This window comes from Rutidosis leptorrhynchoides, chromosome 2 (genome assembly GCF_046630445.1).
Source record: "Rutidosis leptorrhynchoides isolate AG116_Rl617_1_P2 chromosome 2, CSIRO_AGI_Rlap_v1, whole genome shotgun sequence".
Lineage (NCBI taxonomy): Eukaryota > Viridiplantae > Streptophyta > Magnoliopsida > Asterales > Asteraceae > Rutidosis > Rutidosis leptorrhynchoides.
Genome location: NC_092334.1, coordinates 62199291 through 62223550, shown reverse-complemented (window position 1 = coordinate 62223550; position 24260 = coordinate 62199291). Strand labels below are relative to the sequence as shown.

At 31.5% G+C, this 24260-nt stretch overlaps 1 protein-coding gene across 1 annotated transcript; it reads right to left on the bottom strand.

Annotated features, from left to right (window-relative positions):
• Nucleotides 1–1841: 1841 nt before the first annotated feature.
• Nucleotides 1842–5888, bottom strand: LOC139890930 (3-oxoacyl-[acyl-carrier-protein] synthase I, chloroplastic-like). Its single transcript, XM_071873859.1, has 7 exons — nt 5421–5888; nt 4034–4465; nt 3779–3952; nt 2506–2619; nt 2321–2422; nt 2147–2213; nt 1842–2056 (listed from the first exon to the last, which is right to left on the bottom strand). The coding sequence occupies exons 1-7, from the start codon at nt 5886–5888 to the stop codon at nt 1989–1991; spliced, it is 1425 nt and encodes a 474-aa protein (XP_071729960.1). The 3' UTR covers nt 1842–1988.
• Nucleotides 5889–24260: the final 18372 nt, after the last annotated feature.

Below are 24260 nucleotides of genomic sequence, written 5' to 3'. Positions count from 1 at the left end.
AGTATTCAGGTTCTGTTTGCTGAAAGTCTCAAGTGCACGAACCAAAATCTAAACAAACACAATTTATGATCCGCAAACAATCAAGACAAGTATCTTATACCGTTGGGAAGGTAATTTGATGAGGAAAACAACTAAACACATTTCATCAATCAATCTACCTATTACAACAACCAAAACCGCATCTAATTCTTAACATTAACCGCATACAAGTTCATAAATGCAATTCAATGATTCGGGCAACCAATTTACATGAATGATATGCCGTTTCGAAGGTAATCAAGCATACAATCCAACTAAACACTTACCAATAATAATCCATGGCATTCAATGCATCAAAAGTCCATTTCAAGTTCATCAAACCCTAACCCAAATTCACCAAATCATAAATCAAGTTCATGAACTTTTCTAAAGCAACCTACACATGAAATTGAAGCTAGTGATACTAGGAACACAATTAGAACATGAACTTTTAACATCTAACAACATATGATCATCCAAAACTCAAGAACAACACACCAAAATTCAAGTTCATGCTAGTTACTTCAAAACAACAAGATCGAGCATACAATTCATATATTCATGTTAGACTTGAGCCATAGACACTAATTAACACTTTTATAAGTTAAAAACATCAAGAACACAAAATCTAGTGATTTTAGAAAGTTACCCAAATGTAATGAAATCGGTATGGAATCGAAGAGGAAGATGCAAGGATCACGAATTTGTAATTTGTTTTGTTGCTAACTTCCTAATCCGAATTTAGATGATGAATTCTTGTTGGTGTTTTTGAGAGAAAAAGAAGAAGAAGAAAGATGGAGAAGATGAAATGAATGGATGAGAGGAGTTTGACTCCTTTGACCTAGTCACCATTTTGGAATTTTGGCAAGTTTAGTCCCTCAAGTTTGAATCGGGTGCGTGAATTACCTAATCGAGATAATTTAAAACGCGTATTAACGAAAGATGTTATAAATATATAACGGACTTTAATAGTTAAGCGGAAAGTAACCGGAAAAAGGCGAGATGTTACAATTTATATTAAACAATCCACATTCAATCATAAGAGATGATATTGCTTGTTATTTTATTTTAAAAGTGTAAATCAAAATATAAATTTAGAATTAATTTCCTTCTGCATAGCTTTTATACCTTCCCGTACTCAATTCAAAATCATTAATTAAAATAATTTAAAATTATTTAATTTTAATAATTAAAATAATTATTAATAAGATTTAATAATAATAACTAATAAGATTTAATTTTAATTCAAAATTATTTAGATTTATAACATCACCCACCATGCTTAGAATTTTTTATTTTTATTTTTAATTTTTTTAACAAATAAATTAGCCTAATAATGACATCATCATTTTAACATTTTAATATTAACTATAGAAGATTCTAGGATAAGGAAATGATTATCTACATTTTATCTCTCCTATACCCCACTTTTGTGGAATTGAATTTTGTTGTTGTTGCTTTTTGGTATATAATTGCTCGTAACAAATTCTCCCCCATTGACTTGTGTCGGCGTGTTTGAGATGATGATGTTAAATCTTGGTTATTTTCTTGAAGTTAAATTTGAGAATACTTCAAGTGTATGGATGCATTGTTGCCTTGGTTATTTTCTTGAAGTTAAATCTTGTGTATTCACATTCATATGCAAATTAGTGTGTCATCAATAAAATGGTTGATTCTCTTGCATTCTTTTCACTACAAACTTAAATTTGACCCACACTGGTGGAACTTTGTAAAGACACAAAAGATAGGAACTTTGAGATGAATACTATAATTGCATAACGGCCCTTGTACATAAGTAAGTAAGGGTTAAATTCAAATGAGAAAACAAGCCGAGAACTACTAAAACCACTTAAGTGTTACAGCTCATATGTAATGAAATAGAATAATCATAATCATAAGAGATAAATATAGGGACTTTATTAAAGTTGGAAACAACAAACACTTCTTCAATGTTGAAACAAATTTTCATATCAAGGCCTGAACGGTGAAAATGCTACAACGGCGTTATGGCCACCTAAACCAAATGAATCTGAAATGGCTGTATACAAAGAAAGTTAAGAATGAGTGAGGTTAATTTAAAGGTGTACGTACTCGAATCAAGAAACTAATTAAAAGGTTAGAAACTCACCAACATTGATCTCATGTTGTTGCTTTACATTTGGAACGGTGTCAATATCTAATCCAGGTTCAGGGTCCTATGGACGGTTGCACCAACAAAGTGATCGATCGAGAATAAGATAAAGTTAATTAACATTTAATGAAGACAAAATTAAGAGCATAAGTTAACTTAGGCGTCACTTACATATTGATTAAGGGTGGGATGTAGCCATCCTGTTTGAATCGCTTTAACTATAACAATTGCTTCTAGACCTCCAGCGGCCCCCATAGCGTGCCCGATCATTGACTTAAAAACAATAAGAGAAACTTAATCAACATGGATTTTATATTGTGTATACATCATGGACCATAAGTTAATTCAATTCACACCTTGGTTGCATTCATCTTGATTCCTTCAGTGTTCTTGAATACGTTCTTGATAGCAGTATACTCACACATATCCCCTTTTATTGTGGAAGTTGCATGGGCATTTATGTAATTAACCTAATTGAATAGATTAAGTAGTAAATTAAATATATGCTAGGTTTGAGTTTGTCGTTAAGTAGTTTATATCAGCGACATCGCAGTTTATAACCAATAATAATCAATTCATTAGTAAGTAATAATTGTTAATATTTAGTATTAAATAAAATTAATTAATACTCATCTATCATGTATTAATTTTATTAAATAAATATTTAAAGTTAAAGTTAAAAAAATAAAACCAACTCTGAACTATTAATTTGAAACATAGAGAGTAATTATTTAGATAATTTGATGGAGACAAATCCTTGATTAGTAAACAAATAATATTTTTATTTGAATTCTAACCCATAGATTAAACTAGTTTTCGAACCCTCACTTCGTGCGGGGGGTTCAGTTTTCAATGTATTTTATTGCGTTTAGTTTGTAAAATTATTTCGTGGCTAACAATGATGTCGTTGAAGCGCAATTCGAGTCGAACTAAAATGTATAACCCGTGAAAGATTTAAATGTTATTTTAAATTAACAATATATGTGCATCTCCGCGTTTCGCTATGAAATTTTTGACTTTTAAAAATTTAATGCAAAATCAACGTGTATGAAAAGTACCCCAAATATTTAGCGTTTTTAAAAAACGTCTGTTTTGCGTATAGTTAGTAACATTGTGTTCCTAAAATTATTTCGAGTTTAACGATGGTGTCGGAAAAATTTAACTCATTGCGAGTGAGAAGATATGACCCTTTGAATATTTGGGTGGAGTTTATTTAAAATTTTTTATGAAAATAATTATTTGACACTTTACCCCCTGTTTGGGGGATCGATTTGAATTTTTGAAAAAAGTGTGGGAGGCTTTGTTGGTAAAATAAATTTAGTTAAAGTTAAAAAAAAGTGAAAAGTCAAAAATACCCCTATTACTATTCGCAATTTTTTGCTTATTAGATATATGTATAATATAATATAATATAATTCAAGTCAATGGGTGAAATCCAAATCAAAAGTTTAAAAATGTGAAAGAGATAAATATGACATCATCAACTAAATCAATGGTGATATTGTGATTTAAAATAATCATCTAACAGTTGTAACTGCATATGCTTATCTAATTATCACTTTTCTATTATTTATGGTTAAAGTTAAATTAAATTTACCATGTTAAAACAAATAAATGGGAAAAAAGTACCTCCTCCGTAGACACACCAACTTTATCAAGGCAGCTTTGTATACAGTTCGAAAGGCCAAATCCATCTAACCGTGGATTCGTTATATGATACGCATCACACTTTAAAGAACCTCCCAAGAATTCAGCAAATATCGGTGCATCTCTTTTCATTGCATGTTCTAAACTCTCCATCACCTACAAACATATCCATATATGTTATATGTATAGGTAGAAAGTGAAGTAAAAGCTACGTTCAAACGAGTTTAGATGGTATACCAAAACCGCTCCGCCTTCTCCCATGATGAAGCCGTCTCTACCTTTGTTCCATGGTCTAGAAGCACCTTTCGGATCATCGTTTCTTGTAGACAACGCTTTACAAGTACCAAAACTTGCCATTCCTAAAGGTGTAATCAAAGCTTCCGCACCACCAACAACCATCACATCAGCCTCACCTTCACGGATGTGAGTTGCAGCCGCACAAAAGCAAGCATTTGACGATGCACAAGAAGCAGCAACACCGTAATTTGGTCCCATAAATCCAAGATCGATAGAAAGTAAAGCAGAGCCCATGCTTGTTACCACCAATGCTGCGGCATATGGGTTAACTTTTCTACACCCTTCCTTTACTAAAGTCTCCACTGCGTTTTCGAAAATTGTAATACCCCCAATTCCAGATCCGACAAGTACACCAGCTCGGTCCTTATCTATCTGTATGTGAAAGTAATATAACCATTCACATCAGATCATTGCAAACAAGACAACGTGCAATTTGTCATTAATTACATATATAAATAAGCTTCATTAATAGTGATTTTTTTTGGTTAAAAGGGAAATAAAAATTAGTTCCAAAAGTGTGTAAACAAAATGTTAAGTTTCTCTTGATAAACATAGAATTAGGGATGACAATGGTCACCCGATCCGATGGACATTCACTCGATCCACTCGCTCCGTGATATGAATGAACATAAATGGATATGGATAATGGATGGACATAAATGGATACGAATATGGATATAGATGAAAAATTTCATCCATGGATATATCCATTTACACTTGAAATACATATACAAATACATAAATATAGATATATGCTTACATATTTACTATTGCGAATTCATTTACCGTTAAATTTACATTTTACTTTTCAACCTTATAATGAAAAAAACTATAATATATTATAATCATATATCTAACAAAATAAACATACATATTACATATTTATTTCTTTATAATCTATATTTAATAGTAAATTCAGCAAATTGTGTTCTATCTTCGATGCAAATCACTTTTTTGTGGATAAATTTTAGTTTTGTCATGCTATATTTATTTTTGCTATATATACAGCGTTTTTGTTTTCATCTCATATTAAAAAATAATATAACATTATTTGAATATCTAATGGATATCCATTAATCCGCCTAATCTATTAGATATGTATATGAACGGATGACATGAAATTAAATGGATATGAATATGTATATGGATATGGATGAACAAAAACTATATGGATATGGATACGGTATCACCCGATCCATATTCGATCCATTGTCATCCCTAGCTGTTACGTTTGACTTTAAAAGGTCGGTTACTGAATTTTACAAGCTTTGTATGCACACTCTAAAACTGTCATTACAAAAATCCTAAACGTAAATAAATGACAAACCTTGGAGCGTGCATGGACGTCAAGACCAGCATTTTCGACGGCTTTCTTCCCAGCAACAAGGCAATACTTTTGACTATTATCATATTTCTTTTCATATTTAGGATCAACATACCCCTCCGAGCTGAACCCACGGATTTGGCCCGCAAATCGAGTTGTGTATCCTGTAGTATCGAATCGATCTATCAACCCAATTCCACTCTCTCCGGCCAAGAGTTTTTCGTAGAACATATCGACGTCGTTTCCAAATACTGAAGCGACACCCATGCCAGTAACAACGACTCGCTTTTTAGGATCTTTTTCCCTTTTGGGGACGCTGGTGGTTGAGTTGAGGGTGGCAAACACCAGCCGGTTTCTACTGTTGCGTATGTGAGCAGGAGATTTGCGAGTTGCGGCTAGAATATTGTCCCGGAGTGGGTTCAGTGGGGCCGCGGAAAGATGTTTGAACTGAAGAAGAGACTGAGCTTCCATTTTGGTGGATAGAGTAGAGTGTGATGTTTAGTATAATATAATGAGGGTATATATGGAAGCTGCCGATAACCAAGTTTGAATTCCAAGTTTTCGAGGCTTTACTTCATTTGAACAATCACCAATCATCATTTCTATAAATACGCATACCTATTTACCAACGTGCATTTTTTTGTTGCATTAATTCACATAAATTCCAAGTGTGGTGGTCCTGTAAATCATTTTGTCCAAATATTAAAGGAAGATCTTAAACTTAATCAAATATTAATGTTTTGAATAGTGATGGTTCGCGAGAGTTAATTGGTGACGTTAACCCGAGGTCAAGGAAGAAGGAGAACGAGGCTTCCACTTCGGGTGCCCTTAAGCTTAAAGACAACATTGACGACTTGAATTATGGGGACGCGATTCATAACTTGTTTATGGCTCCTCAAGATGGAAGGAATGGAGGTTCCTCGGCTTTCGGGAGAAGAGATATGTCCGTGGAGGCTTTCGCGGCATTTGATGGTATGATGACACGTTTGGCCGGGGAGAGTGCGCCGGGTGAAGGATCCGCCAATGTCTTATCGTACAAGATAGAGAATCGGTCCGGGAAGAATTCTTTGAAAGAGACGATCAATGGAAGATTGAAAAGGGCGGGTCCTAGTGGTTGATTGGGGTGCTTCGTCTTGCGTATTTTGTTCGGTATTGTCCTTTTTTTTCGTGTTGTTGTCGGTTTTGTCTGGTTAGTAGTTTACTTTTTAGGTTTCGGGTTGTTAAGGAGGCTCGTTTATAGATAGTTTGCGTCTAGATGTAGCTTTCTAAGTGCGAACTTCCGTTTCCCGCGTCTTTTTTGTAATTTCTGTTGAGGGCGTTTTCCTTTGGAAAACGACCTCGTTTTTATATGAGTTTTTGTTATCTTCGCCGAAAAAAAATATATACTACTCTCTCCGTCCCACTTCAGGTGTCTACGTTACTATTTTTAAACATCTCATTTTAAATGTTTACTCTATAGATCATAAGAGTTTATAATGGAGACGTTGTAACGGAGAGATGATATCTTATCCGTGAAAAATAAAGTTAGTGAAATTTTATAAAACTATATACAAAAAGTAAGTGGACACTTACAATGAAACGGAACAAATATATAATTTATGCTATGTAATATCAAAATGAAATTCAATTGACCACTCACCTATCACTATTTAATCCATTAATATTACTACTTTAATTTAATAAAACATATACACACACATACATACATAAAAAAGCTTTTTCATTCCAATAACATGTCCTACACTCCTACATATAAGCTTATTAGTTCTTTAGCACTCTAAATTCAATTAGTATGGAGAGAGGACTCAGATACTTATATACATACACTAGTTTCTTTTATTTTTCAATGTAGGATTTATAATTTTTGATGTGGTGCATCTTTCGTGGAAAAAAGGGTAACGGGCGAATGATCCTAAATGAAATTCAAGTTAAGTCATACGAGTGGATCTCAAAACGTTCGAGGAAAACATCGCTTAACTGGAATCAATGTCTCCTTAATCCAAAATCATTCGATGATCATGGCTAGGCATTCTGAAATTGTAGCTTGCTGTTAATTTCGATTCATATAATTATAGTAATACTGTTCGTTTTCCTATGGCTTGTATGTTGCCTTCATAATTTATGGCATGTCCTCAAATGCCATCTTGTAATCTTTTTCAAGTTCATACAAATTATTTTGCTTTTAAAAAAAAATATAATTTTTGATGTGGGATTTTGATGGTACAATCATTAATCAGTTATCTCCAACATATATATAACAAGGGTTAACGTGTTTTTTTTTTAAATAGAATGATGATCCAAACACCACTAATTATTAGTCATACGCCACTAATGTTTTAAATCAATGGTAGTGTATGCATCATTACCATTTTTGTTAAACGTTAAATGTACCTTAAGTCATACATCGCTAAATGGGTTTTTTTTTAACCACTACATCAACACTCAAATAGTTTTAGTGGTGTATGGTTAAATATGATAGTGTATGGATCACCGTAAAAACACACATAAAACCATGAACGATGATATTATCAGAATCTATCTAGAGATATATAATTTTTGATTTATTTACCGATATCCCTTAATTAACTTCTTTTTTCGAGTTTAATTTAAAAGAGAAAAGAAAAGAGTCGGAAAGAAGAGGAAACATTTAGAGTGAAAAGGTGTTCTAGAGATTATTTTTGGAAGGGACGAGAAATTAATTGAAAGGAGAATTATATAATTTATATGATTATATCCTGTTTACTTTCCTAGCATTCTTCCCAAATTGGGATGATTTGGAGAGTACAGGATCATACACGGCTATTATTTATTTTTGATTACCAAATTATTGTTAGTAAGTGTAGTGGAGCGGTGCTTGTTATCCATGGCCACTAATTACAAAATTTATCATGCAGTACACACAAGAATTTTTGTCTATGCTTATTTCAAATGACGAACTCATGAAATAATTTTAAAATCAAGAGTCTTATTTTATTTTATTATTATTATTATTTGCATCGATATATACAAATCAACTTTTAGGTTTAGACCGGAAAATGGCATTTAGAGAGATTTGTATTAGTATTTATTAATTAAGAGTGAATTTTTATTTTTTTATTAATTTTTTTTGGCGAAAATAACAAATACAGTACTTAAATAGAACCAAGCTCAATATATTACAAAAACACAGGGAGAAACTGACTAGTGTTTGAAGCAATTGAGTTATTTTTCGATACAAAGGAGGTTAATTACAAGCGATGGCGGACAGCAGTGACAAGATGAACTATTTTTTTATGTCTCCAACATTGAATTAATTATGAGAGCTTTGGAAGGTTGCAGCTGGTTTATTTGTATGTTAAGATAAATTTGTAAAATTACATTGATCATTTTTTTTTTTTTTTAAATAGGGAACATAATTATTATATACATCACTTTCTTTTCCATCTAAGAAAAATCAAATTTTAAATAGGAATCATTTACGTCTTTTCTTTCATATACTCATCTTTTCTTTTCATTATTTTTCGCTTAAAAACTCTTAAGGTAAGGGTTATAGTTAAGGTGCATTATAATGTATATATGAATAAATGTCATCTGTAAGCGGATAAGCCAACATTAACATCTATGTACGCTATAGTTACGCATATTAACACTGTTAGAAACAATGTTTCATTGATTTATAAATATATGTTCGAAATATAAAAATAAGTCATATAAACGTTAAATTTTTCAATACATATAAAAAGATAATTCTACTAAAAAATTGTTATTATAAATATAAAATAATTATCATAGTTTCGAGATCTCTCAATCAAAATAATACTCCGTATTTGACAAACCGAAAGCCCTTAGTAATTTCTATCAAAAGAAAAATATTTTTTTTCTTCGTGTAAGTTGTTTTCAGGGGCGACTCTACATGTTGGAAGGTGGGGTCCTATGACCCCATTATTTTGAAATTTATTTGTACAATGTATATTTCAAATTGCGTAAGACATCACTAAATTTAACCATAGGACCCTATATATTTTTAAAATTTTTATAATTTTACATAAGTAAACACCCACTAAATTACCATTCAAATATAATTAACTTTAAAAAAAAAATTTGGAACCCCAATAAATTTTCATCCTAAATTTGCTACTGATTGTTTTTAACCTGCTTATATTGATAATAATAAAATAAGTATCTACAAATGGATTTTTAAAATCTTGGGCTTTTGAAAGTCTTGTAATTTTGAGGGAAAATGGTGACTTTTAGACTTTCTAAGTTTAGGTGTTAAAGCCTCCCATATAGTGGATGGCTAGATTTGTCAATTTTGGACCAGGGCCGTGTCATATTGACGCTATTAAAATTGTCATTTATTATATTTCTACATCAATCATCAATCTGCAGTAATACAATTCGTAGAAGCTAATTATGGTTTTAAGGAAATTAGAAATGTAATACTCCTTTAAATCGTGATCAAGATAAAAAGTACCTCGTCTTAATATTTTTTTAAGGGCAAAAAAACACACACACACACACACACACATTTTCATCCACGACAAAACTCGAACTCATAACCTCAATGTTAATGAGTTCTGCAAGCAAACACACACTCCCGTTTTCGGTACCTTTTTTTTCTTTTAACGATGGTTAGAAGTCACTGACGGGGACCCGAACGCGATGTCGGAACCCACTTACCAGATCATTTCCTTGGTCGAACTATTACAGTCCTACCGTCCCTTATGAGAAAACCCCACGACAAACCCATAGAGACATTGCGTATGGTAGAACCCCCTCGGGTAGGGATGAAAATGGATCAGATATGAATCGGGTGAGCCTATACACATATCCATATCCATTTAATTTTTAAAATCCGTATCCATATCCATATCCGTTTAAATATAATTTATCTATCCATATTCATATCCGTTGGATTAAGCGGATTAATAGATATCCGTTGCATGTTAAACTTTCTAAAACATCCTATTATGGGATGTTATCATCAAAGTATTTTTAACAGTCATATGTAATATATGTAGGATTTATGAAATTTATACTATTCACATAATTGTATCATCATCGTCTATCTTTTCGATAACATTTTAATGGTTTATAGTACACCTATATATATATATATATATATATATATATATATATATATATATATATATATATATATATACACACACAAAATAGAGGGATCAAATGAGAACTTTTTTTGTGTGATAACCCTGAGAACTCAAAAATACACTGAAATTCGAGCAAAAAAGGGAAATTCGAGCAAAAAAAGGGAAATTCGAGCAAAAATGGGACACGGGCGAACAAAAAAAGATCAATTCGAGCAAAAAATGTGACAAGGGCGAACAAAAAAGTGATATTCGGACAAAAAAAAAGGCGGGCGAACAATTTTGTGTTCTAATGTAGAACACACGGGTAGTCGAACAGAAATGTTGATATTCGAACAAAAATGTGTTCTACATTTTGAAATTCGAACAAAAAAAGAAAAAATGTTTTTTTGCTCGACTATGAATTTTTTGTTCGTCCGTGTTTTTGATTTTTGCTCGAATTTCTTTTTTTGCTCGCCCGTGTACCTTTTTTGCTCGAATTTCAGTGTATTTGGAGTTCCTAGAGTTCTCACACTAAAAAAGTTCTCACTGGATCCACTCCATATATATATATATATATATATATATATATATATATATATATATATATATATATATATATATATATATATATATATATATATATACACACACACATGTATTTCAGGTGATAAATGAATATATCCATGGATAATAAACTGTCATCCATACATGATCCACTAATTTTTTACATCATCCATATCCATATCCATTCATCATCCATATTAATTTATCATCCATATCCACTTAAATGGAGCGGATCGGATGGATATCCATTGCCATCCCGACCCTCAAGTGAGGTTCGAACGCAAGACGTCTGCAAACTACGAGGTCCATGGAATGGGTGGGTAACAACAATGGAAATTTCGTAGCGAGTGAGAGTCAAACCCTTGACCTTCCATATGAGAAGTAAGGTCACCACCACTACGACAACTCCTTGTTGTTGGTACTTGTGACAACCCGAAAATTTTCGACTAAAATTAAACCTAATCAAAGAAATCGAGACAATTTACCGCATTTAATCAAAGAAATCCTAATTTCCTTAATTACCGGAGAATTGAATCTTATAAAGATTACGAAGAATTCTTTAAATTCCTTGAATTCCGGAAAATCAACTTTAACCGTATCAAAAGTTAAGGCGAACATTTAATTTCCCCATTTCAATCTTTTACAATAGCTTCGTTTATACTCTTCCTGTAATCGAATCGTTTTATCAATATTACCCAATGTTGATAAAACTCTATTTTTCAACTCATATTCATCATTCTTGTTGTAAAGAATGACGATCTCTATCAAATTTCATGATTATGATTTTCATGAACTCATCTCTATTTTGTCTACCCTAATATTGTGGCATAAACGCTCAAAGTTTTAAATAAGCTGTCACACCCCCAAATAGGGCCTAGGGTATTTGTGACTAATTATATCAAACCACAGTTGTATAAACGAGAACGACTCTATATGAGACGTTTTGAATAAAACATTTATTAATAAAACAGCGGAAGCATTAAAAGTTTTACATCAAATTCAAACTGAAATAATAATAGTAGTCTTAATGTAAAGTAAATGTAATGAAATGAAGACTCCATGTAGCAGCATTCAATTCATCAAGTAGCAGTCATGGCAATCATCTTATTCGTCACCTGAGACAAAACATGCTTAAAGTGTCAACCAAAAAGGTTGAGTGAAGTTCATAGGTTTAACAAAAAGTTTGACCGTTGTTTTAGACCACAAGATTTAGTTTGTAAAGTTGATCTCGAAAGATCGAAAGAAATAGTTATGCCAATTCGTGATATTTAAACTAAACGATAGTATGCCCCATGACAAGTTAGTTCTACTTGTCGGTTTAATTTCATTATCAAGTAATACAAAGACATAGTCAAATGTATCAGGGACGTTACTCCCGATAGGCCTACCCCCAATAACCTAGCATGCCGAGCACTTAAAAATATCACTGTAGGGACTTTAGCCGAACAAAGCCGGGTATAGCATAGTTTAAGCAGTTTGGTACTTGTGTCTAAAGTGTAAAAAGTAAAAAAAACAGCATGTGTCTCACCCCAAAAGTAAGTAAGTTTTGCTAGCAATAAAGAGGGGCTATGAATTCACCTTAAATAGCAGTTGAAGTATTCCACGCAAGAAAGGAAAGTAAAGCAAGTAAGTGACCGGGATATCAACTAGAAGTAGTTCTTCAAGAGAGAAATGAGAGATTAAGGTGCAAGTTTGAAATGAGAAGTGTATGTGGTATTTATAGTTGAAAATGTTAGGTAAAAAAAATAAAATAATAAAAGTAGTTTGTATTTTTATTAAAAGTAAATCTTAAAAGTTAAAATAAGAAAAAGTAGTTTGTATTTTTATTAAAAGTAAATCTTAAAAGTTAAAATAAGAAAAAGTAGTTTGTATTTTTATTAAAAGTAAATCTTAAAAGTTAAAATAAGAAAAAGTAGTTTGTAATTTTATTAAAAGTAAATCTTAAAAGTTAAAATAAGAAAAAGTAGTTTGTAATTTTATTAAAAGTAAATCTTAAAAGTTAAAATAAGAAAAAGTAGTTTGTATTTTTATTAAAAGTAAATCTTAAAAGTTAAAATAAAAAGTAGTTTGTATTTTTATTAAAAGTAAATCTTAAAAGTTAAAATAAGAAAAAGTAGTTTGTATTTTTATTAAAAGTAAATCTTAAAAGTTAAAATAAGAAAAAGTAGTTTGTATTTTTATTAAAAGTAAATCTTAAAAGTTAAAATAAGAAAAAGTAGTTTGTATTTTTATTAAAAGTAAATCTTAAAAGTTAAAACAAGAAAAAGTAGTTTTTATTTTTATTAAAAGTAAATCTTAAAAGAAAAAGTAGTTTGTATTTTTTTTATTAAAAGTAAATCTTAAAAGTTAAAATAAGAAAAAGTGGTTTGTATTTTTATTAAAAGTAAATCATAAAAGGTAAAATAAGAAAAAGTAGTTTGTATTTTTATTAAAAGTAAATCTTAAAAGTTAAAATAAGAAAAAGTAGTTTGTAATTTTGTATTTATTTATTAAAGGTAAATATAGTTTTGATTTTTTTTTATAAAATTCTAAAAAAAAATCGTTTAATACATTTCCAAGAACATTTAACATTTTATTTCTATATTTGTTTAATTATTAAATACGAATTTTATATAAAAAGTATTATTATATTTAGTTTTTATAAAAATTAAAATTTATGATTATTAATTTATAGTTTTTATTAGTTTTAAAAATGTTATAATATTATTTATTATTTAGTTAATTATATATTCTATTAACTAAATAACAAAAGTAATATAAATATTATATATATATTTCATTGATGTAATTATGTTATATTATATAACATAATCTTATTTATAATATTTATAATTATATTATTTATTTTAAGCGTACATTTATTCGGTCAACGTTAAATTTATTCGTATATAACAACTCTAGGTATTTTAGTAAAATCGGAAGTTGAAAAGTGAGGGTTGTTATAGTACCTACCCGTTAAAAGAAATTTCATCCCGAAATTTAGTTTTTGCCATCAATCGGCGTTGTTCGTACATAGACGAAGATATTTACGTTTTATTTGGTCTTCACGTTCCCAGGTATGTTCGGGGCCTTTCGTGAATTCCAACGGATAGAATGTTGTTCTGTTTCATGCATTTGAACCCTAATTTCTTACAGGTTCTTCTATAAAGTGCATTTTATCATTAATGCGGAGGTTATCTAAAGGATTAATAAGAGTGTTATTTGACTAGGTTATCCTCAAAAGGGATGATGGTGCTATACGAGCATTTTAGTAAACTGAACACATGAAATGTGTTATGAATAGTATTGAGCTTATTTAAAACTTTGAGTGTTTATGCCACAATATTAGGGTAGGCAACACAGAGAGTAGTTCATGAAAATTATAGTCATGAAGTTTGATAGAGATCATCATTGTTTACAACAAGAATATTGTAATGATGAATATAAGTTGAAAAAATAAAGTTTTATCACTACTGAATAATACGGATAAAACGATTTGATTATAGGAAGCGTATAAACGAAGCTATTGTAAAAGAGTGAATGAGAAAATTAAATGTTCGCCTTAACTTTTGACGTAGTCACGATTGATTTCCGGAATTCAAGGGATTAAAGGAAATCTTCGTAATCCATAAGATTTGATTCTCCGGTAATTAAGGAATTTGAAATTTTCTTTGATTAAATGCGGTGAATTGCTTCAATTGCTGTGTTTGGAATTTTGCTATAAATTAGCTTCTTCCGTTTCATTATCTTCACCACTTCTATACTTTCTTCCTAAATTTATACTTCCAAAAGATTTGCTAATATGCTCAATCCCGTATTGATACTTGTTATTATATTGACCATATATTCAGTCATTCTTCTTTTTCTTTTACCACCAGAGGAATCTGTTTACTTCTACTATGCCCTTGGGGTTATAGTGTTTTTAATTCTCCCGTGTCTTTATGTTGCTATACGCATTGATATTCACGGTTTGTAATCTCGGTATCGTTATCGGGCTTTATATTTTCCCTTATATGTCGGAGCTCTTTGCCTTTTTATTCTCTTCTCGACCTCAAGTCAAGCGAATAATGGTCCAGAATTTGTAGGTATGAAGTTTCGAATGAACCTAATGTTCTAAGCATAATATCACGATTTGATTTGGTAAGTTACCAGAATTACTGAGGATAGAACTATCAAGAATATATTTTCTTGATATTTTCAGAGATTAAGTAGAATGTAAGAGTCGTGTAACATGGCAAATGATGATTATAAAGTCTATGAATCATCATCTTCCATTAAAATTTAGCATGACTTACTGTAATATAATCACGTTGGCCTGACGACATTACATTATACTAACTCATGCTTCAATTCTCAACACTTCTTCAAAACATTTATAAGTTAAACTTGGATTTTACAGAATATAGATACTAAAACAGTTTTCCTTTATAAATATATCGCAAAGAGATACTTAATTGCGGACAAGAATCGTTATGAAGATATCTTCAGAAATATAGAGGATATTTATGATGATATTTTGGAATTTCTAAGTTCGAAAGTTGATGAAGAAAAATTTTCCGCAAGCTTTTAACATGACTTCGGAGCAAGATATTCTCTAAAGATTTCATCGGATCCAGAATTACTTGGATTCTTTGAATATAGGGTTTGGTCCTTGTATTTGTCCTTGGTCTCCTCCATGGTTAGCTCAATCCGTTTTCCAGTTCCAAATTTTTTTTTTGAACTTTTCCAACGTACCATTCTTTATTATCAAACTTTTGGCCATTAAGACCTTCTACAATTTTGTTGTTCCATATTTGAATCATCGGTTATCAAGCTGAGATGGTTTTAAGAAATTTCGTTTTTAGATGATTAAACGCTGATTGTGATCGTCAACGGATCTAATGGTTGATGAATAGGCGTTGTTGATTTCAAAAGTAATGAATGATAATTTCGGTGGGTTGATGTGATAATTCATCATAGAATACGAATGAATATAATTCATGAATGTAGTGATCTTTAGGAAGATAACATTTGCTAAAGCATTTCTTGGATTCTGATATGTCAGAATATGTAATTGAATTTGTATGCAAAAGGTGAATGGATACATATGTGGATGTAAGTAGTATAGTTACTGATTATTGAATCAGAATTGGAGAATGTACAATGTAACATATTAAAGTGAGATATAAATATTTCTCGGGTTTTACCTACCCGTTAAAATATTTTCACAATTAACAGTTTGTACAAAAGAATTACAATCTTTATGAAGATATACGTTCATATATATATTCTTCAGATGTAATCATGGGTTTAATGAGTTAATATAAGATTAAACTCATTTGATTTACGGTTGAAACGAGAATAAATAATCTCCAAAACCTTAGAGATTTCATATTTGTCGCGGAATATTTCACTAATGAAGTTATGAATCAATACTTCATCGTTCATTATTGTTGATATACTTCGGTATATGAAGTTGGTGCTCGTGGAATTCTTGTGAAATTCACAAGACACGAATAATGTTTTCTAGAAGGTTTCGAGTATATCGAAAATAAAAGTGTAAAATCAAACATGTATTTGAATAATACACTTGGTTTATTATGAAATGGAGTTTATTATGCTGAAGCAGTGATTAACGATTGCTAAGTTATTAACGAAGGATGTACATCATAGCATATTAGTGATATGAATTAACCAAGTAGTACATACTAGTTAAGATTCACACGTAATAGCTTTGTACAAAAAGATTTATTATTGTTCCAAACCATATATATATATAAAGTATACATATATAATTCTTCAGGAAGAATGAGTCAATACATCTTAACTCATTATTACTAATATTCCTTGGTATCTATGGGGCGTATGATGTTGATGTTTGAGGTACTGAGTGTGATGTTGAGGCGTGAGATGCGGATGTTGTTGTTGGTAGTACTGGTGGTGATGATGCTGATGCAGGTATTGCTGCTGTTGGTGTAGTAGGCGTAAGTCTACCTTCTAAAATGCGTATTGTACTTTCCAGAGACGCTATTCTTTCTTCAAGCCTATCACGAAGCTCCCTGACTTCTTCCACTAATCCTACTTGATTAGTAGTCAGGAGTAGGGGTTGAATTACCAACATAATTCTATGCATGCGCTCCTCGAGGCGGAATATTCTGGCAAAGAGTGTGAAAACGGTATTACGAATTGGTTATTCGGTGAGCACATCAAGTTCTCCGATGTTGGGAGGTAAATTTTGTTCGTTGTAGGGTTCACCCTCTTCATTCCTCCATCTAGTGAGTATGTCTCGAACCCATCTCCATCTCCTCCAGAAAGAAGTGTAGTCAACCAGTTGAGGCATTTCGGTCACACTACCTTCAAAGTCTTCAGAATCGCCCTCAGAACTATAGGAACTCGAACTTTGTGCAGGATCCATCTTACACGGTCAGATAAAGGATTTTTCTATATGAAATGATTTTTAGATATCGAATGATATTCTAATTACGTAGAATACCTATATATAGTAAAAAGGATCCCGTAGATTACGGAGGGAATTAAGGAAATGTGTCAGACAAGGTCTATTGGGATAGATATGATAAGATATGATTTGTCTATACTCCAATAATGGCAGTATGACTTGTCGAGATCATAAAATGATGAGTATGCAATCTAATAATCTTTCGATTAAAGACTTTCAATTCGTATACTGTGATAACCCAATGACATTTTCCGGTTTGCAAACCGATGCATAAAGGCATAAGGCATATAGGTACGTGATATACAACAGGGAGTTACATACTTTTGAGTGTGAGTAGTAACAAATATAGGAGTTTCAAAAATCATGGATAATATTTCATGTAATACATATGTAATACACAAAACCATGATAGATGACATAGGAATGTCAAGAATTTCAGAAATTATTGATGTCAAAGCTAAGGGGTATAAAATACTATTAAATTTTACAAGGAAATACTATTAAATACGATACAATTTTACACACGATATTTATTTATTTAGAGAATGGATATACTTAAACCTTGCTACAACACTTATAGGCAGTGTACCTAATCGTACAGTAGTGTAGTTTTTAGTAAGTCCGGTTCGTTCCACAGGGAAAATCTTTTAATCAAAGCTTAACGCTATATTAGTTTAATTTATAAAAATACAAATATATATATAAGTAATATTATTATTATAAAGGGGGATTTTTACCGTTTAATGACCGGTTTGTCGATTTTAAAACTTTAGTCACAGTTAAAACCAAATGTAAAATATTAAATAAATAAAAGACTTAATTTAAAGCGTAAAGTAAATAACGATAATGAAATTGCGAATAATAAAAGTGCGATAAAATAAACTTGCGATAATTAAAAAGTACGATAATTAAAAGTGCAATTAAATACAATAACAATAAATAAAAATGCGATAATTAGAAGTGCAATTAAATATAAAATAAAGGAAATTAAATATGAAATAAAAGAATTATGCTTATTTAAACTTCCGTAATCATGATGTTTGACGTGTTGATTTTAGTTTTATGCCCATGGGTTAATTGTCCTTTGTCCTGGATTATTTAATATGTCCGTCTGGTTTTTGTCCATAACAGTCCATCAGTCATAAATATAAAGTGCGAGTGTCCTCGTCAAATTATCCTTATACCAGAAGTCAAATATTCTAACTAATTGGGGACTTAAACTGTAACAAGATTTTAATACTTTGTTTAATAATTACACCAGGATGTCGACTGAGTGTAACCCAAGGTTTTAATACTTTGTTAACAATTATGCCAAGTGTCCTTGTACATAATTTCACCCCTGTTTTAATAATTCTAGTGGCTATTAATCCATTCCCGTGTCCCGTTAAATGAACGATTATTCGTACATATAAATACCCCGCCCATCGTGTCCGATTGAGTGTATATGGTTATTTATAGGGACGTCCAATTGTAAATCTTTATATTAAAATTAACAAACTATCATTTAGTTAAACAAATATAAAGCCCATTAATAGCCCATAGTCTAATTTCCACAAGTGTCGTTCTTTTGTCCAAACCCCAATTATGGTACAAAGCCCAATTACCTAATTTTAATATTTTTAGCCCAACATCATGATTACTTCGAATTAAATAAGCATAATAATAACTTAGCTACGAGACATTAATGTAAAAAGGTTGAACATAACTTACAATGATTAAAAATAGCGTAGCGTTACACGGACAGAATTTTGACTTACACCCTTACAACATTCGCTAACATACCCTTATTATTAGAATTAAAATTAAAATTAAAATTAAAATTAAAATATAAACATATATATATATATATATATATATATATATATATATATATATATATATATATATATATATATATATATATATATATATATATATATATTACGTATATATTGAGAGAGAGATAGATTATATGATATTAAAACTCGTCGAACTGCGTTGGCTTTTATAGGAATTTGAGTCCAGGTGAACTCCGCGAGTCGCGTAATTTTTTGCCTTCAAACTCCGCAACTCGCGGAGTTTGAAATTACAGCTCACCCAGCTTTGACTCTTTGTTTGCCGACGGATTTTTAATATAAATATAATATATAAATAATTTTAAGAATTATTTAAATATTATATTATATTTATGTGCATAGTTGACTCGTAATTTTTAGTCCGTTGCGTCGAGCGTTGAGAGTTTACTCATGTCCCGGTTCTGGATTTTCGAACGTCCTTGCTTACAATTTAATATCTTGTACTTTGCATTTTGAATCTTGTACTCTTGTAATTTCGAGACGTTTCTTATCAATAATTGGAACCACTTTGATTGTATTTTGTACTTTTGAACTTTTTGGACCTTTGCGTCTTCAATTCGTCGAATCTGTCTTTTGTCTTCACCTTTTATTATTTAAACGAATATCACTTTTAAATAGAACAATTGCAACTAAAAGCTTATCTTTCTTGAGGAATACTGCTATGAAATATATGTTCGTTTTTAGCATTATCAAATATTCCCACACTTGAGCGTTGCTTGTCCTCAAGCAATATAGTCTTGAAATACTAGAATCACTTCTTTATTCTTCACACTTTGTACATCAGTGATTTCTATACGGCGTTATAAACAATGGTAGTAACGATATGGTTTACAGTCCCACATGACTATAAAATTTAGATCCATTAAGGAAATTGGATCTTTATGAAAACATTTGATCTTTTGAAAATTTTAATCTAGCTTTTACCCTAGATAAGTTTTCCGGAATAACCCTTCACCGGTGTTTGCAAAATATTTTTGTGGGTTTGGTGGGTTTCAGATTTGAAAATTTTAGCTCAAAACTTGCGGTTTTGTGTCACCCACTTGCTAACCTTGTATTAGGAAAGCAACACGTCCAGTATACTTGCTCCGTATATTACCTTTCGGTAAACTACCGTCCGGTTGTAAAGGAAAGCGTTGAACAAGCAACTGTTAAGGCAATGTCCCCTGACATGCTTTTAATTATGGTCTATAACGTGTCGGACGCAATTACTATCCTTGGTAGGAGCAATAGTAAAGCTCACCCTTATGATTTTTCGATCTGGCACAAGGTCTTATCTTTGACCATGCTATGCAACCACCGTTCTTACGGTTGACACCCGATTTGGTTCAGGTGACCTAATGAATTCCAGGTGAATTCCTAGGATTTTACGTTCAATGGTAATGAACGCATTGAAAATGGTTTTTCAGAAAACAAATCGGTTTGTAATTTTGATCAAAATATTTTCTCGTTCTAGCTTGAGTTTAGATATCATTGAATTCCATGAGTTTGTAATTCTCAATCTTTAAGGTCAATCTCTAGAATTGAGTAATATCAGTCTTAAAAGCTGATTTTTAATCTTTAAGGAGATTATCCTTTCTGGGGATCTGATTCATTAGTCTTATCCAGCTAATTTGCACGGTGCCCCCCATTTTACGAGATAAATCCTTCTCATGGTTAGGATAAATCTGACCACTTAGCGACCCTGTTTTATGCTGAGGTCCGTGGATTTTCTGCTGATTTTAGTGATGACTTTTCTAGATTTTTCGTCAACCTACAGCTGGTCTGGACGACGACAACTTCCTGACCTAAATCAAGAAGCGCGTTTCTTTTTCGGAAGACTTTACTTCCTTTTAATGTTGGAATTGATTCATCGTGTAGATCCATCTCTTCTTTTCTTTCATCGGGTAAAACAGTTTAGTTTAGTCCAAAGCAAAAGTATTTTCAGTTATTTGTTACAGAAATATGTGACATATGTTTAAAATATCTTGGTAAATTTTCCCACACTTGGCTTTTATTTTCCTTTTTATTGTCCTCTATTCCATTTTAAATGAATTTTAACATTTTAGTTTGTTTCTCAATTTATGTCCTTTCCGAGGTAACAATAATTTCGGTGTTAAAACCTAGTTTTATCGTTCATAAATATGTATAAACATGATTTTGAGTTCATTTAATTGAAAATTTTGAAAATTTTTACTAGAATTGGGTAGTCAGTATATAAGACTAGGGCTGTTCTTTATTATCAGAGAGCACTAGATTCTAATACAACTACTACTTTACTAGTATTTCTAATGGTAACCAAGTGTATAAAGTAAAAATTTTAAAATCCGAAAGAATTTAACCCCTTCCCACACTTAAGATCTTGCAATGCCCTCATTTGCAAGAAATCAGTAACAATTTAAATTATTGAGGGTGATTTGTGTGAAAATGATTAAATTTTACCAAAGTTTCCAAACATATTGGCGTTTGTTTGCTGAATGATAAATGATGCATATCATTTGTTCATTCCATCTTATTGTTATATCACATTTATTTTGCATCTTGTCGTCAAAATTAGTTGCTTTTGCTGAACTTAATGCCAGTCTTTGAAAATGCGTTGTTTTACCCTGTTGTGTACATAAGATAAACTGCAAACATATATACATATTTTTGAAGTTTGGTATATTACCCCACATTCAAACATTATTAAAATCTAAAAATAAAAATTTGTAAATTATAAAAACTAATACAATTCCAACATATGTATTAAATGTATCAACATTACAAATTATAAAATAAATAAAACTAAGTAGACTAGGGATGATACTGATACCAGTAGGGGTTCCATGCATAACCATATGTGTTATAAAATGCTTCGGCTGGGTTATACGTAGGATACGGTAGTTGGATCTCTATAGACCAGGGAGGAAATACGGGCGATGGAGTAGGAATATAGTTTCTACCTACATGTTGGCAATGAGCTATGATTTGGTTTTGATGAACTTGCCAATTTTCAAATGCTCGATGTCTAGCATTTTCATACTCTTGTGAAGCTATAAACCTTTGCATTTCTGTCATTTCATTTCCTCCTCCCACATTACCTGGCTGTTGGTTTCTCTCAACCTGTGGATGTCTACCATGGTATTGTACTGCGGCGTTATTTCGCCTCTTCAAAACCTTCGCACCATGGTATACATTTAAACCTATTGTATCGCGGGGTTCTGGTTCTTCGACTAATAATCCCCCCCGACTTATATCCACACCGAGACATTCAGCAATCAAAGTAATAAATATACCACCTCCTATTATGCTATGCGGTCTCATCCCCCTAACCATAGCTGATAAATAATAACCCACACAATAAGGTATACTTACAGTGCTTTGTGGGTCTCGAATACACATGTGGTAAAACAAATCCTGTTCATTTACCTTTTCCTTATTCTTACCTCGTTGTGTAATCGAATTGGCTAAAAACCTATGAATTACTCTTAACTCTGCTCTATCTATATCCAAATAAGAGTAATTTCCCCCTTTAAATCGGTGATGGCTATTCATTTGACTCCATACACCATGCGTATCAAAATTTTCGTCTATCTTTCTACCATTTAGTATCAACCCTCTACAATCGGCAGATGCTAACTCCTCAGGCGTATATATACGTAAAGCCTGAGCCATGTCTAGTAAAGACATGTGGTGCATCGAACCTCCTAACAAAAATCTAATAAAAGATCGATCGGTTAAACTAACTACCCGATCATTTATTTCTATACTACACAATAATTCTTCACACCATACTTTATATACAGGTCTACGCATGTTGAATAAACGTACCCAATCGTTAAAAGTAGAATTACCATACCTCTGTGTAAGTAATTCCCTAATTGGCCCGGCTAATTCTACAGCTTCTAACGGTGCCCATTCTATTACCCTAGGTACTTCAACAGCTTTAGAATGAAGAGTATGCAAACCCCTTTGGTATTTTGGATAATCTATCCAACGTCTGTCAAATCTCAAGTTCGGGTGCAAATCTTCCAAGTGCATATCTGAAAATGTCATGACTGGATGAGGTATATCTTGTTTGTAGTAGTTATCCACCTCCTGTTGTTCCGTATTCTCAGCAGGAGCATTGCGAGCTTGGGATGAAGATTTACCCCTTTCAGTCTGCAAAACATATCAAACACAATTTTTGTGCATCCAAATATGCATTAGTGTCAGCAAAATCATCAATCAAAATAATTACAATGACATGTTCAATTTATATCAAACATAAGCTCATTTTCATATTTTTATCAAATCTACACTTTTTCAAATAAGCATATACGAAAATGTTCACCAAGTTCATAAGCATTCAACTCAAATAACATGTCAAAATAATCATTACTAGCAATTAAACAAGTTTCAAATGGCATTATCTCTCAAAAATCAAGTTCATGAATTTTAGACTTGAAAAAGTCCACTTTAATTCTCAAAATCATGCTTAGGCTCAAAGTTTGGATCATTTAACTACCTAAACATGTTATACTACTTAATTTAGCAACAATTCATGACAAAAATCGGCCATAACCTGTTTATATCAAAAAGCCCCAAATTTGCTCAAGAACACAAACCCTAGATTACTCAAAATTTGAAGTTTAAGGCATCTAATCATGTTAAATAGCATCAATCTAGGTTATACAAGCATAATACATAAGCAATTTAAGCATAATTACACTAAAAAGTATCAAAATCGAATTGGGGAAAAAATTGCTCAAGAACACCAATTTTCGGATTAAATGGTGTTTAGGTGTAGAAATTTACCGTTTTTCTTGAGTAATTCCTTGATAGCATCCTTTTCAACATGATTTTAGTAAAAGATTTGATGAAAAACGGTGAAAAATTTCAATTTTTGGAGGTTTTAGTGTGTTTTTTTCGGGTGTTTTGTTCGCAGTTTTTGTGTGTGGTGTGTGGACTGATCAGTTCCAGCGATTTTATTTTTTTTCTGTATTTTGGTCTCTCCGCGAGTCAC